This window comes from Pleurodeles waltl, chromosome 3_1 (assembly GCF_031143425.1).
Source record: "Pleurodeles waltl isolate 20211129_DDA chromosome 3_1, aPleWal1.hap1.20221129, whole genome shotgun sequence".
Classification (NCBI taxonomy): Eukaryota; Metazoa; Chordata; class Amphibia; order Caudata; family Salamandridae; genus Pleurodeles; species Pleurodeles waltl.
Genome location: NC_090440.1, coordinates 1,757,331,040 through 1,757,344,395, shown reverse-complemented (window position 1 = coordinate 1,757,344,395; position 13,356 = coordinate 1,757,331,040). Strand labels below are relative to the sequence as shown.

Genomic DNA, 13,356 nt, shown 5'->3' with positions numbered 1-13,356 from the left:
AAGGCAGTGCAAGCGTGGTCCCTGAACTCAAGAGGGAAGAGAGGTCATGGCTGGCCCTGACACTAAAACACTGGTAGGATGCAGGGCTTGGTCAGCTCTGCTGGTATGCTACAGGCCAAAGATGGTACCAGGTTGCAGGTGAGTCATAGAATCTAGAGGTCTGAGACCCAGCAGGGTCAGGGGGTAGAAACGAGAAAATGCAGGCTGGGTGATGTAGCATCTGAGATGGGAATAGGCCTTGGCTCCGGGCTGCAGGACTGTCAATGGGCTACAGCAGTGGCCACAGGACTGCAGGTGGTGTAGCTGAGGTGCAATGACATACACCAGAGAAAGTGTGGAAGTGGTGGGTCAGGGCGTTCATCAAATGAGATCAGAAGGACATCTTAATTAAGGCTTGTTGGGGTAACACAGTCATGATAGTAAAAACTACTCAAACATATTATTCATCTGTCCTCTGTCAACCCTGTTTCCTTATTCAGAATATCCCTCATTCCATGCGAAGAACTCACATACCCAAGACATGACATTCTACACTGAACAAACATGCCATCAACAATATATGCATATATATATCACTTTATTTGCAAACAGGAGGTTATGCTGCACCACAGAAGAAACAGAGACCATCTTAAAATAAATAGACAAGAGTAAAAATACTTTGACGAGAGAGACCCAGTTCTTTCTTCTGAAAGAGCTCGTTCTCAAGTGAGATTGAGTGTACAAGCACTCCTGTTGAAGCATAAACCTACATGACATGCGGATCTCAGCCACAATAATAATAGACCACAAAATATGTTTTACATATGATGAATGCTTTTGCCTTTAAGAAGTACCTTTGTTTTGTAATACTAATTAGGTACAATACCTTTCATTTTGCTCGCCCTGATCCTGCTAAAAATATATGAATTTTTAAAGACCTCTCTTTCAAAGAGAGACAGGCTGATTGCTAAGAAGGCGACAAAACTTGTCATTTCATTTCTTGCGAATTCTGTATGTGAAGGCTGTGGTTGCCCATCACATAACAGTTCAGCAGAACAATCTTCTATTCTACAAAATGGGCAGTTTTTAATATTAATTAGGTGGTTTAATGCAGTGTATGTAACAGAGGTGGATAACACCTGTTCAAAAGTGGGAATCTTGTATAACTGTCAAACTGCATTTAGTTCTACGACTTGAGTCCCTTCTTTTGAAGATAGGATATAGGCTATTGTATGCACACCACCACATACTGCTGTTGCACAAAAATAATTTTCTGTCAGTTTTTGGAGTGAAGAGGCGAGTTAAAGAATATCTTAAATCCATCTACATGCCCTGTTAGACCTTAACGCCTTCTCAGGCTCTATTCTATCTTCTCTCTAACCACCATTGTTTCACAGAACAGGTTCCCTCTACTTGGCATACCAGTAACAAGAATATGTGTGTAAATCAATCCCAGAATTGCTTACAGAATGGGGGCCCGTAATTCGGCAAGGAATCCTGCAAACAGTTACAAGAAAATAAAGTACATTTATTTTTAATCGTTCATTAAATGTGGATTCTGTAAAAAAAAAAAAAAATCAATAAAATGGGAAAATCTAGAGAATTCATCACACAGAATAAACAGAGTTACAAGGACTATAGAAAAAGAAGAAGCAAACAATATAATGATTGTTTTGTGCAGAACACTCCCCTGAAACTGCTACTTGGGCTTGAAGGAAAAAGGACTGTGGAAAATATCATTAAGAAAAGTGTAATAATTCTATTTACATATAAGCACTTTTCTTCGCCTTAATAAGATGAACACTATGAGAGGAGGAGCTCCAAATCAGACCATAAATTACACATTTTATGTCACGTATGCATATAAGGGCAGAGGAGGTGAGTTTTTTAGTCTCTCCACAAATATGCTTAGTATGAAGAAACTTTCTTCCACTCTGATGAGGGTGTTAGAAAAGGCCTTCTTTTCTACCTTAGGCTCATTAATTTCAGGACTTGATGGGAAATTACAGCTTCATTGCATAACCTACAGGCACACAGACAGGAACGCTTCTATAACTGTGCACTCTGAAGCAGGTGCTCAGGACTTCCATAATGTTTCCACAGCAAATTAGCACCTAGGTACTACTGGTGTTCGGCCACCTGTGCCTAAGTCCACCCCGAAAAACATCAACATCAAATATTTCCCTCCCCAGCTGTGACTGTGCAAGATTGCCTAGTGCCTACCAAAAAACGGATTCAGCAACTGGCTCAAGCTACAAGAAAGTTGAACATTCTTTTAACAATGCTTAATTTTTTCCCTCCCACCTACCCAATGGGGCGGTGTATACCAGCTCTTCCAAATCCTAAATCAATATTACTTTCCAAGACCTCTTTAAGTGATGCTCAAATAAACATGGGGACAGTTAATCCCTTAATTGCAGGTCAATAACAGTTAGCATGTCCCTAAACAGCCAATCGACGAAGAGGAAAAACATAATCACCGCATGCCTGAAAGAAGCGTCTTTCTGTGGTAACATAATTCATAAAAATTTCCTCTACTACATATAAATCAAAAACCCGCACCCCACAAAAAAGGAGCCCATTAAAGCACATCACTGAAACTCTGAGGATTAGGCAAAATGTTTTTTTTTTTGGCGCTAGCACAGAACACTGTGGCCACGGCGTCTTTTGCAGTGAATTAACACTTATGTGCATCCGTCTGTCTCTGTGCATGCGTTTCACATACACACTTCTTCATTCTCCGCTTCCTCTTCTCAAAGGCCAAGAGACTTCTGCACAATCTGACTGGCGATTTTGTTGAACTGCTCGCGGTCATCCCTCCACATTTTCGATGCATCCACATTGGCGCCGCTCTCATCGTTAGGCTCTGAAACAGGAATAAAAAAAAAGTACATTTTATAGGCGTAACAAGCAGATCATTTAAAGTAAGATGTTCCCAATGCTATCAGTAAACAAACTAAGGATACCCCTTTTGCAGTGTCCGAATGATACAAATATAGGGCCTGAAATTATGCTATGGTTATTGTGTTTTTAGGTCGAGCATTGGAGCGCGCAAGGGCTGCTTTTCCGACGTGTTGGTATCTATGTGGGCTTTTAACCACGGCCACGCCCTGCCCATCACTATCAATCGTTTGTCCCTCCTTGGGACAGTTGTTTACCGTCTTGGAAAACGACCCTATTACATGGATAATTGTACGATTGCTGATATGTTTGACTGCGAGCAAACTTCTTTTTCCTTTTGTGTCGCTCCTTCGCGCTCACGGTGACTGTGCCGCTCCTTCGCGCTCACGGTGACCGTGGCTTTTTGAATCGTCTCGCTTATGTCAACTGTTTTACTTTTCATTTTCAATTTATGTGGCAAGAAACGTCCAGTTAGGAATTTACAACACTAACAGCTCTAACTCGAGCAAAAGCAAGACCCTTTGTATTGCAAATGCTTGTTTTACATGAGGTGTTCAAGCACCCTTTTAGTATGATCCTTAGCAAGAAAAATGTTCCTCGATTAAACACAAACTAAAAACACACAGCCAAGCAACTGATAACATCAGATCATGTTTCTGGTGGACTGATTCCAAGAGTAGAAATGATGAGGTCATCGCCGTTCTGCAGTAAATTCTGGTTTCTGTGCCCACCGATAAACAGGATTCACATACATGTACTACAAATATAAGTTGATTTAGGCATTTTAACAATAATCACACTACTTCTGATTATCTTTGATGGTTCAATACATGAATACATTACACTGTGAAATCTATTCTTTCACTAATATTTTCAAAATGTCTTGATGATAAAACTACTACAAGGAATACTTTTCTCCAAGCGCAACAAGCCCAAGAAAGCATAATTAGGAGTTAGGGAATGAAGTATATCTCCATCTTTATGCCAAAGGCTGCAGCTGTGGAGCACTGCAAGTAACAGCTTATTCATGTCCAAAATGATAGTACTCCTTTTATCCGGACTGGCTGGGCAAAGGCGTAAGTGGACGCACAAAGATTCGATCCTCTGAGATGAAAGTCATTCACAGATCTGATCAACAGGTGTTCAACCCACGGACCTTCACTTGGTACTGGTGCAGTGGTCTCCAAACTTTTTAATGCCACGCCCCCCCAGTTAAAAAATAAAAATCATTGCCCCCCCCTCATAATTTTTCACATTTATTTTATGAAGATGGCAATGTTTAAATATGTCTAGACCTATTTAAACATTGCAGTTAAGTGCTCTTACCTATTAAAAATGCAATAACATGCTTCTGCTTAAAACAAAGCCCTGTTACCTGACGCCCCCACCCCCTGGGATCACTTGAGGCCCCACGAGGTGGGCCAGCCCCCCAGTTTGAAGACCTCTGGGTTAGGATATCGCAGAAAATAGATGAATGGGGCACGGAAGGCCTCTCTACTTGCAAAGCTGTTGTCTATAACAGTGATTTGCTTTCAGTAATTTTTTTTCAAAGTAATAATTTTTACAGTTGAGCCTGCCATAGCATGGACTAGCGCACGTGTATTGCTTGCAACACACTATTGTAGTTAGAAAAGGGCTTGGAGCCCGCCTCTCGCTGACCATTTGTTGGTCTTCTTTACAGCCTCGTGATTTGTAAGTGGAGGCCATATCATCATTTTCGTTCCTGTCCGTGGCACTGGTACAAGTACTGATTGATGCAACTTTATCAGTGCCCGTCTGCTGCTCCAGGCGTGATTGAGGTACTATTTCTTCCCCTCTACGCCTCTTGCTGCCTGCTGCTCCATTATTAGTGGGGGTTTTTCTGGTTTGGAATGCCTTGGTGCTAGAGTTGTACAGATTCTACTTTGGAGCCAATCAGACAAAAGGCTAACAATGAGGGTTGATTGTTTTTGTGCCAAAGCACTTTTTTCGAGGAGCCTGAGACAAATGATTGGGAGCGAAAGGTAATGAACAAGTTACTTACCTTCGGTAATGCTTTTTCTGGTGGATACAATAACTACCTGTGCGTTCCTCACCTTATGAATTCACCCGTGCACCAGCATCCAACGGAAAATCTTCTTCCCAGCTCTCCACGTCGACGAGGGCGTCACAATTGCACAGCTCCACGCGACTCCATCTGACGTCACCGTGCCAATAAGAGGTCCAAGCCGGCATGCTGACGTCAGTTTCACCCATTTTTTACGTACCTTTGAGGTGAACAGGTAAAAACCGACCTCACAATAGCTCAAATGCATACATATATACATAAAACCATAATGATGCAATAGCATTATAACCCTAATTTATTTATATATACACACATAATTACCAAAATCTATATACACTTGTAAAACAAACATCTTAGTATAACCAGACAGGCAATGGGGAGGCGGGTGGGACTGTGAAGAATCCACAGGTAGGTAGTGTATCCACCAGAAAAAGCGTTACCGAAGGTAAGTAACTTGTTCTTCTGATGGATACAACTACCTGTGGATTCCTCACCTTATGAATAGAGTCCCAAAGCAGTCTCGCACTCAGAGGTGGATGCCTGACTGGTTAAACCAAGAAATCCTGCAATACAGATCGAGCAAAATGGCCGTCCCTCCTAACCTCTGAGTCCAAGCAGTAATGCTTTGCGAAGGTGTGGAGGGACGCCCAAGTTGCTGCCTTGCAAATATCCACCACTGGAACCCCTCTAGCCAGGACCGAAGTGTCGGACTTAGCCCTGGTGGAATGGGCTCTAATACCCTCAGGAGGAACTTTCTTTGCCTACGAGTAGCAAACCTTGATACAAAGAATGACCCACCTGGAGATTGTTCTTTTATGGACTGCTCTGCCCTTCCTCTTTCCAATACATCCCACGAACAGCTGGTCTTTCAAGCGAAAGTCTTTCGTCCTCTGAATATAAAAACTGAGAGCCCTTCTGGGGTCCAAACAATGGAGTCTCTCTTCCTCCTTCGAGGGATGAGGAGGAGGGTAGAAAGATTGAAGGGTAATGGTCTGCCCCGTTTGAAAGGGAGGGACAACTTTAGGTAGGAAAGACACCCTGGTTTTCAGCACCACTTTATTAGGAAAAAGTAAGGTAAAGGGAGGTTTAACAGAAAGAGCCTGAAGATCACCAACACGCCTAGTTTATAGCTATCAGAAAAACCGTCTTAAGAACTAGAAATCTTATCGGGCAAGAATGCATGGGTTCGAACGGTGACCCCATTAAAAAAGTTAAAACGAGATTCAGATCCCACTGAGGCATTTGAAAAGGAGTGGGAGGAAACTTATTAGTTAAACTCCTTAAGAACCTAATAACAATAGACGATTTAAACAAGGAGGGCTGAACCGGAAGTCAAAGAAAGGCTGACAGTGCCGCCAAATAGCCCTTAACAGTAGCAACTGCACAACCCTTCTGTGCTAAAGCCAATGCAAACAACCAAACATCGGACAGATGGGCCCCCAAAGGATCAATTTGCTTCTCTCCACACCAAGCCACAAATTTTGCCCACCTGCCGGCATAAATGGTCTTAGTGGAGTGTCGCCTGGCTGATAAAATAACACCCACTACCTCTGGTGGGAGAGAGAAAGAACTCAGGTTGCCTCATTCAGTCTCCAGGCATGAAGGTGCAGGCTCTGGAGATGGGGGTGTAGAACCTGCCCCTGCGACTGCGAGAGGAGGTCTGCCCTGAGAGGGAGACGGAGCGGAGGGCACAGTGAGAGTAGGAGAAGGTCTGTGTACCACACCGTTCTTGGCCAATCCGGAGCTACTAAAATGACCTGAGCCCGATCCTGGCAAATCTTCCTCAGAACCCGAGGAAAAGCAACTGGTTGCACCAAGAAATCTGAAACGCATCCCCCAAAGCTCCTTGAACCGGATACTGGAGGCTGCAGAATGACGGGCAGTGCGCGTTCTCCACAGTGGCAAACAGATCTAGCCTTGGAAAACCCCACATCTGAAAGATGTGTAGGACCAGATCCGGATGGAGACGCCACTCGTGATCAGCCGAAAAATGTCGACAGAGTGTCCACACGTACGTTGAGCACTCCGGCCAGATGATTCTCTACTAAGCAAATCTGATGGTCCCGGAGCCAGGAACAGAGTGGCAGAGCCTTTCTGCAGAGAAGGTACGACCCCACTCCTCCCTGCTTGTTTATATACCACATCGGGGTAGTGTTGTCTGTCAGGACCTGAACTGAATGACCGCGAAGGAACGGAGGAAGGCCTTGAGAGCTAGACGTATCGCCCGCAATTCTAACAGATTGATATGAAAAGTCTGTTCCACTGGAGACCAACGACCCTTGATCTCCAGGTCCCACTTATGAGCTCCCCACCCTAGAGTGGAAGCATCCGTCATGACCGTGGCCACCGGACAAAAGGTTGCCGTCCACAGCCCACCATAGCAGATCTGCTGCAGCGTCTCTGGAGATCGTTATCGACTGCTCGAGAGCCCCTTTGTGTTGAAACCACTGCTTGCAGAGGCACCACTGGAGAGCCCTCATGTGCCAACGTGAATGAGTGACCAACAGAATGCAAGAAGCGAACAGACTGAGCAGGCGTAGGACCTTGAGGACTGGAACAACCACTCCATTTTGAAACATTGGAGTCAACTCCTGGATGTCCTGGATCCGCTGAGGCGGAGGATAGGCCCAATTCAATGTTGTATCCAGTACTGCCCCTGTGAACAGGAGGTGCTGAGAGGGCTCCAGGTGAAACTTGGGCACGTTCACCTTAAAACCCAGACTGAACAACAACTGAGTTGTCATCTGCAAGTGATTCAACACGAGCTCTGGAGACTTGGCTTTGATCAACCAATCGTCCAGGTAAGGGAATACCGATATTTCCTTCCTTCTGAGACTTGCTGCAACCACTGCCATCACCTTCGTGAAGACTCAAGGTGCTGAAGTAAGACCAAACGGAAGGACCGCAAACTGGTAGTGTTGCGACCCCACCACAAACCGGAGATACTTTCTGTACAACTTGAGTATAGGGATATGAAAGTAAGCATCCTGTAAGTCGACACCAATCCTCTCTGTTCAACACCAGAAGTACCTGTGCTAGAGTCAGCAACTTGAATTTTTCCTGTTTGAGGAACCAATTCAACCTCCTCAGGTCTAGAATTGGTCTCAATCGACCATCCTTCTTAGGAATCAGGAAAAATCTTGAATAACACCCTGACCCCTTTCCTGCTCCGGAACCAACTCCACTACATCCTTTTTATAACAGGATTTGAACCTTCTGCTGCAACAACAGGAGATGGTCTTCTGAACAAAACGAGGGACGGGGAGGGACGGGGAGGGATGGGAGGGGAAACTCCTGAAAAGGGAGAGCATATCCTTTCCTCACAATGTTCAGAACCCAGGAGAAAAAGATGAAACCTTCCCCCTACAGGAAAAGTATGGCTGAAAATGGGCAGAAAACTAGGTCTGCTTCCCTTGTTGTTGCCTCTAGAGGAAGAGGATGACGCAGGGTGCTGCTGGGTGGCCCTTCTTGTCTGAACCCTCCCCCGCCCTCTAAAGACCTATAAGGGAGGCTGGTAGGCTGTTGGACTGTGGACTGGGGTCTCCCACCGTAAACGGCTCCACGCCCAAACCCCCTGAACCTTCGAAAGGACCTGAAAGGGGTGGTAGTGGAGGCCTGCAGACCCAAAGACTTTGCTGAGGGCCTACTGTCTTTAAAGCGCCCTAAGGCAGAGTCAGCTTTAGCACCAAAAAGTTTTTCCCCATCAAAGGGCAAGTCCAAGAGAGCACTCTGTACATCCGAGGAAAAGCCAGAGGACCTCAACCAAGCATGCCTCCTGGTAGCAATAGAGGTACCCATCGCCCTGGCCACCGAATCTGTAGAATCCAGACCAGACTGGATTATCTGCTTTGCTGCGGCCTAAGCATCCGACAGGAGTTCTCCAAATTGTCCCTGCACCTCCTGCAGCAGGTACGGAACCATATCCCTAGCTGAATCCATCAGGGCGTGCACGCATCTACCCAAAACACAGGTAGCATTTGCAGCCTTGAGGGCCATACTGCAAGAAGAAAATGTTTTCTTCGCCGACTGCTCCATCCTTTTAGATTCCCTGTCTTCGGAATCACAGGGAAGGAGCCTGATGCAGACCGTGTGGAACAAGAGGCCTGAACAACCGGACCCTCCGGGGTAGGATGTTTTGACAAGAATCCTGGATCCCCAGGCACCACTCTGTACCTTCTTGCCACAGATCTGTTGACAGCTGGTGACGACACAGGCTTCCTCCATACCTCTAAGATAGGCTCCGTAAGAGCATTATTAAACGGAAGCAATGGATCCGCCGAAGTAGAAGGATGCAGGACCTCAGTTAAGATATTTGTCTTGACCTCTGCAGCAGGCAACGGAAGATCCAAAAAATTTGCCGCCTTCCTGACCACAGTATGGAAACTCCCCTGGTGAAGAAAGGTCCCATTCCGGGGAAGTGCCTAGACGACTGGCCGAGTCTAGCCCTTGATATTCCCCCAAGGGCTCCACAATCTCCCCTTCTTACTGCCTCTGGTACTCCTCTTCCTCCAAAAGTCTTAAAGCCTTTCTGCGCGACCTCAGCCTGGCCTCTAACCTTGGCGTCGACATAGAATTAGCCAAGGTCGATGACACCGGCTTCAGAACTGTAAGGTGTGGACCAGAAGAAGAAGGTTGACTTCGGTCTAATCCGGAGCCATCCGGCGCCGGAGCGGATTTCATTGGCGCCGCGGACACGTGAGACTCCATCATCGGTGTCGACTGAAAGGGTAATGACATCGGCTCCGTAGGTTTGAAAGGCAACGTCATTGGAACCGCAGGCCTCCGAGGCGACGTCATCGGCGCCGAACTGGCACCATCAGCCGGATAGAAGGTCATAAACGGCGCCGCCATGTAAGGAGCCGGGGAACCCAACGAAAATGCTGAAGGATCCATGGCACCAGCCAGTGCACCAGCAGGGGCCATAGCATTAAATATAGAAAACATGGCATTTAAAAATGCCGCCAGATCCGCTCCCGGAGCCCGGAAGGCAGGATACCGCTGGTCTCCATGCTGCACCTGCGCTTGTTGAGTATCCAAATCCTGTGCCACAGGAGAAAAGCGAGGACTCTCTAGAGGTGCGACTACCTCGAAGACCGATGGTGCCGGAGAAGCCTGAGGGCTCTGAGGTTGTGGAGTCACAGTTGGACTAACCTCCCACGTCGCACGGCGCCGCCGAGATGCAGACCTGGACCTTGAACTGCTCTGAGCCGAACAACGCCGAGAGTCATGACGACTTCACCTCTTGTGCTTCTTCGACGAAGTGTGAGAAGAGGACCTGTGATGACTTTTATGTCCTTTCTTCGCCTTAGCCAAAAATAGTTTGGCCTCCTTCTCCTTCAGAGCCTTAGAATTCATGCTCTGGCAGGATACACACTCCTCAACGTCATGCTCAGAGCTCAAACACCAGAGACAATCATCGTGAGGGTCAGTGACCGACATGTGGCCTCCGCACTCTCGACATGGCTTAAATCCCGACTTCCTAGGAGGAGACACTGTAAACAGAAACAAGAATGTAACCAGAAACAAGATGGAACACCTTCAACAGTACCGAGAGCTAGGAGAAAACCGTTAGCATCGAAGGCATGGAAAAAAGAGAACTGACGTCAGCACGCAGACGAGGACCTCTTATTTGCACCTTGATGTCAGACGGAGTCGCGTGGAGCTGTGCAACTGTGACGTCCTCGTCAACGTGGGGAGCTGGGAAGAAGAGTTTCCGTCAGATGCTGGCGCATGGGTGAATTCATAAGGTGAGGAATCCACAGGTAGTTGTATCCATCAGAAAGTTTTTTTTCTTTCCTCGTCCTTTACACCAGATGTAGAGCACTGCCTGGTTATTGCCTTTGAACAGATGAGAGGCCGGGCTTGTGCTTGTGACCGGTTGTAAAAGTGTGTGCGAGCTGTGTATAGACCATACTGTTGCAGAAGGAGTCTGAGGCAGGGTGCAGGCACAACTGGGCTTTCCTAATGTGTGTGTGCTCCAATCATGCTATCTAGCAGTGACAGGCAGACCGTTTTCTAGTGCCTAGCTGACATTTGGGGTTTTTATTAATAGCCTCCTGTACAGATTTTCTTACAAATTTTAGGGCTTGGTAGCATTTCCGATGCCTGCTACTAGCAACCTAAATAGAGCTCCTTTTTATCAGTTCCGGAAGGATGAGAGTCCAGTTTGCTGCATGTGCATTTTAGATTCTTCACATTTCTTCAACTGATGCACACTGACCTTATCATCGGTATCCTAGCTCCAAGGCCGGCTGCTGATTTTATGGTTTGCCAGTAAATTCCAAGAGTGGATGGACACTAGACCACAGAAAATACATAAATGTTCACCGGGGACTAAAGCTGAGTCTGATCTTTTAAAACAATATTTAAATCCTAAAATAAACCCCCAAAAATGCCTCTGGTGCAGAGCTTGGTGTTCGTTCTAGGGTTTGGCAGCAATTCAAAAGTTTGAAAATACCAATCCAAATGGAGATCCATCTTATCGGCCTCAGAAGGATCAAAGGCCAAGTTGGAGGTTGTGACCTGTTGGGAAAGAGTGTGTGAGCTGTGCGCGGGGTGTGCTGCTGGAGAAGGAGCCTGAGGCAAGGTGCTGGCTCAACAGGCTATCTTATTGTGAGTGTACGAATCCGGCTATCTAGTGGCGACAGGTAGGCAACTTTTTTTTTTTAGTTCCTAGCTGACAGCTGTAGGTTACGTTAATAGTCTTTTATGCAGACCTTGCAGTCAGTCCAAGGGCTTGGTAGCAATTCAAATGTAGGATATCAGCAGCTTAAATGGCACTTCCTTTTATCGCCATCAGAAGGTTGAAAGGCCTGGTTGGTGCTTGTGCCTTTCAGATTTCATGAATTTCTGCAACACGTACACACTGCACTCAGCAGTCCTGTCCTGACTCAAAGCCCTGCTGCTTCCCAGTGACGCTGGAACAACCTTCAGAGTGGGACTGCTGCCATTACTGTTACAACACTGAACTCGAAAGAACTGTGAAAAGTCCAAGCATCACACAAAAAACACAAGTGTAGCAAATGAGCCACACCAATTTAGCAGGGGAGTAGTAATGATGCATTATGTAGACTGCAGTGCATTTTGATGCACTGATAGGGTAGCACACTGTCATTTACAGACAACAAATTTTTCTCTGAAATGGCCAATAAAATTGCAGCCAGTTTTCCAATGCATAGCGGACAGTTGTACGCCATATTAATAGCTTGTTGTTCAGGGCCTACTTTCAATCCTTAGGTGCGAGTCAAATGTCTGTATGATCAAACAAAATGGAGCTCCTTTTGTCGGCCTTGGAACGATGGGAGGCCTGACTTTTCGCTGCCTTTTTTTTTCATAACACAAAAAAAATGTAATTTTGCACAACTTTGTCCTTCAAGCTGCTCTTGTCCCTAAGGCGAGACCTATTAGCTTTGCTAATGCTTGTTTTCCATCTGCAGGCAGGCCGCCCTTTAATCCACAGTTTTTCAAAACGGTGAGAAGCCTTAACATTCTGCAGCTGTCAATGGGCACCTCTTTGTGCTTATCCAGTAAGACTGCCATTTTTTTGCCGGATTTCTTGCAAGACGACATCTAACAAGGAAAAAGGGATACATCACTAAAGTCCCTGGGAGGTGGGGCAGACCAAAATCAAATATCTAATGAGAAAGGTAAAATATGCTGCATAATGCCTAGACTGATATGTTAACGAACATTCCAAGTGTGAAACTAAGATGGGGACCATATTGCAAGTGGACCGCCATTTATTCAGAGGTGTTATTTGTCGGGCCTCTTCTATTCTTTGATAGCATTTCTCGTGAAAACGTTAAACGCCGTTGTGAGGCAACTGTGTTTTAATGCACGTGCCCACTGGGAACTGGTATGTGCCATATGTTAGTAAAAGGGCATTTCTTGGAACCGGACACATGAAGAGTGAATTAACCAACAACATAAAGCTAGTTAGATCACACAGCTATGTCAAGCGCGTTTCTGGATGGATGCTGGTTACATGGCATGTAGTAAATTTTTCCACGCCACACCATACAGAAGAATCATAAACAGCCTGAACAATCCACGAAAACCCCTTTTGGGACAGTCAAATACAGCATGCAAACTGACTAAGATGAAGTGAAACTGCGGTGAAGAAAAGAAGGAGGGGTGAAAGATCTTTTTTCAGTTCAGTTCTACCACACCACAGCTCACTTTCCGTTGAAAGAGAAAACTAAGGCTCCAATATACCAATTGCAAAGGATAAAGGCTAATAAAAAGTAACAGAGAAGTGCGATCAAAACACTTAATAGTCTAAACCACCTGTTGTATCGAGAGAAGTTAAAATAATCCAAACATGTATACATACATTAGAAGAAATTAGTAACATCACTCTGATCCGGGGTTAATCATTAACCATCAAATTTCAGGTATAATGGTCGCCTGCTCTAACCAACTTTGACGTT

At 45.7% G+C, this 13,356-nt stretch overlaps 1 protein-coding gene across 1 annotated transcript in view; it reads right to left on the bottom strand.

Annotated features, from left to right (window-relative positions):
• Positions 1-558: 558 nt before the first annotated feature.
• UBE2G2 (ubiquitin conjugating enzyme E2 G2) overlaps positions 559-13,356 on the bottom strand; it is a 262,047-nt gene continuing 249,249 nt past the window's right edge. Inside the window, exon 6 of the mRNA XM_069225715.1 lies at positions 559-2,845. Coding sequence (XP_069081816.1) covers positions 2,733-2,845 — 113 coding nt within the window. The 3' untranslated portion in view covers positions 559-2,732. The remainder of the gene's footprint in view (positions 2,846-13,356) is intronic.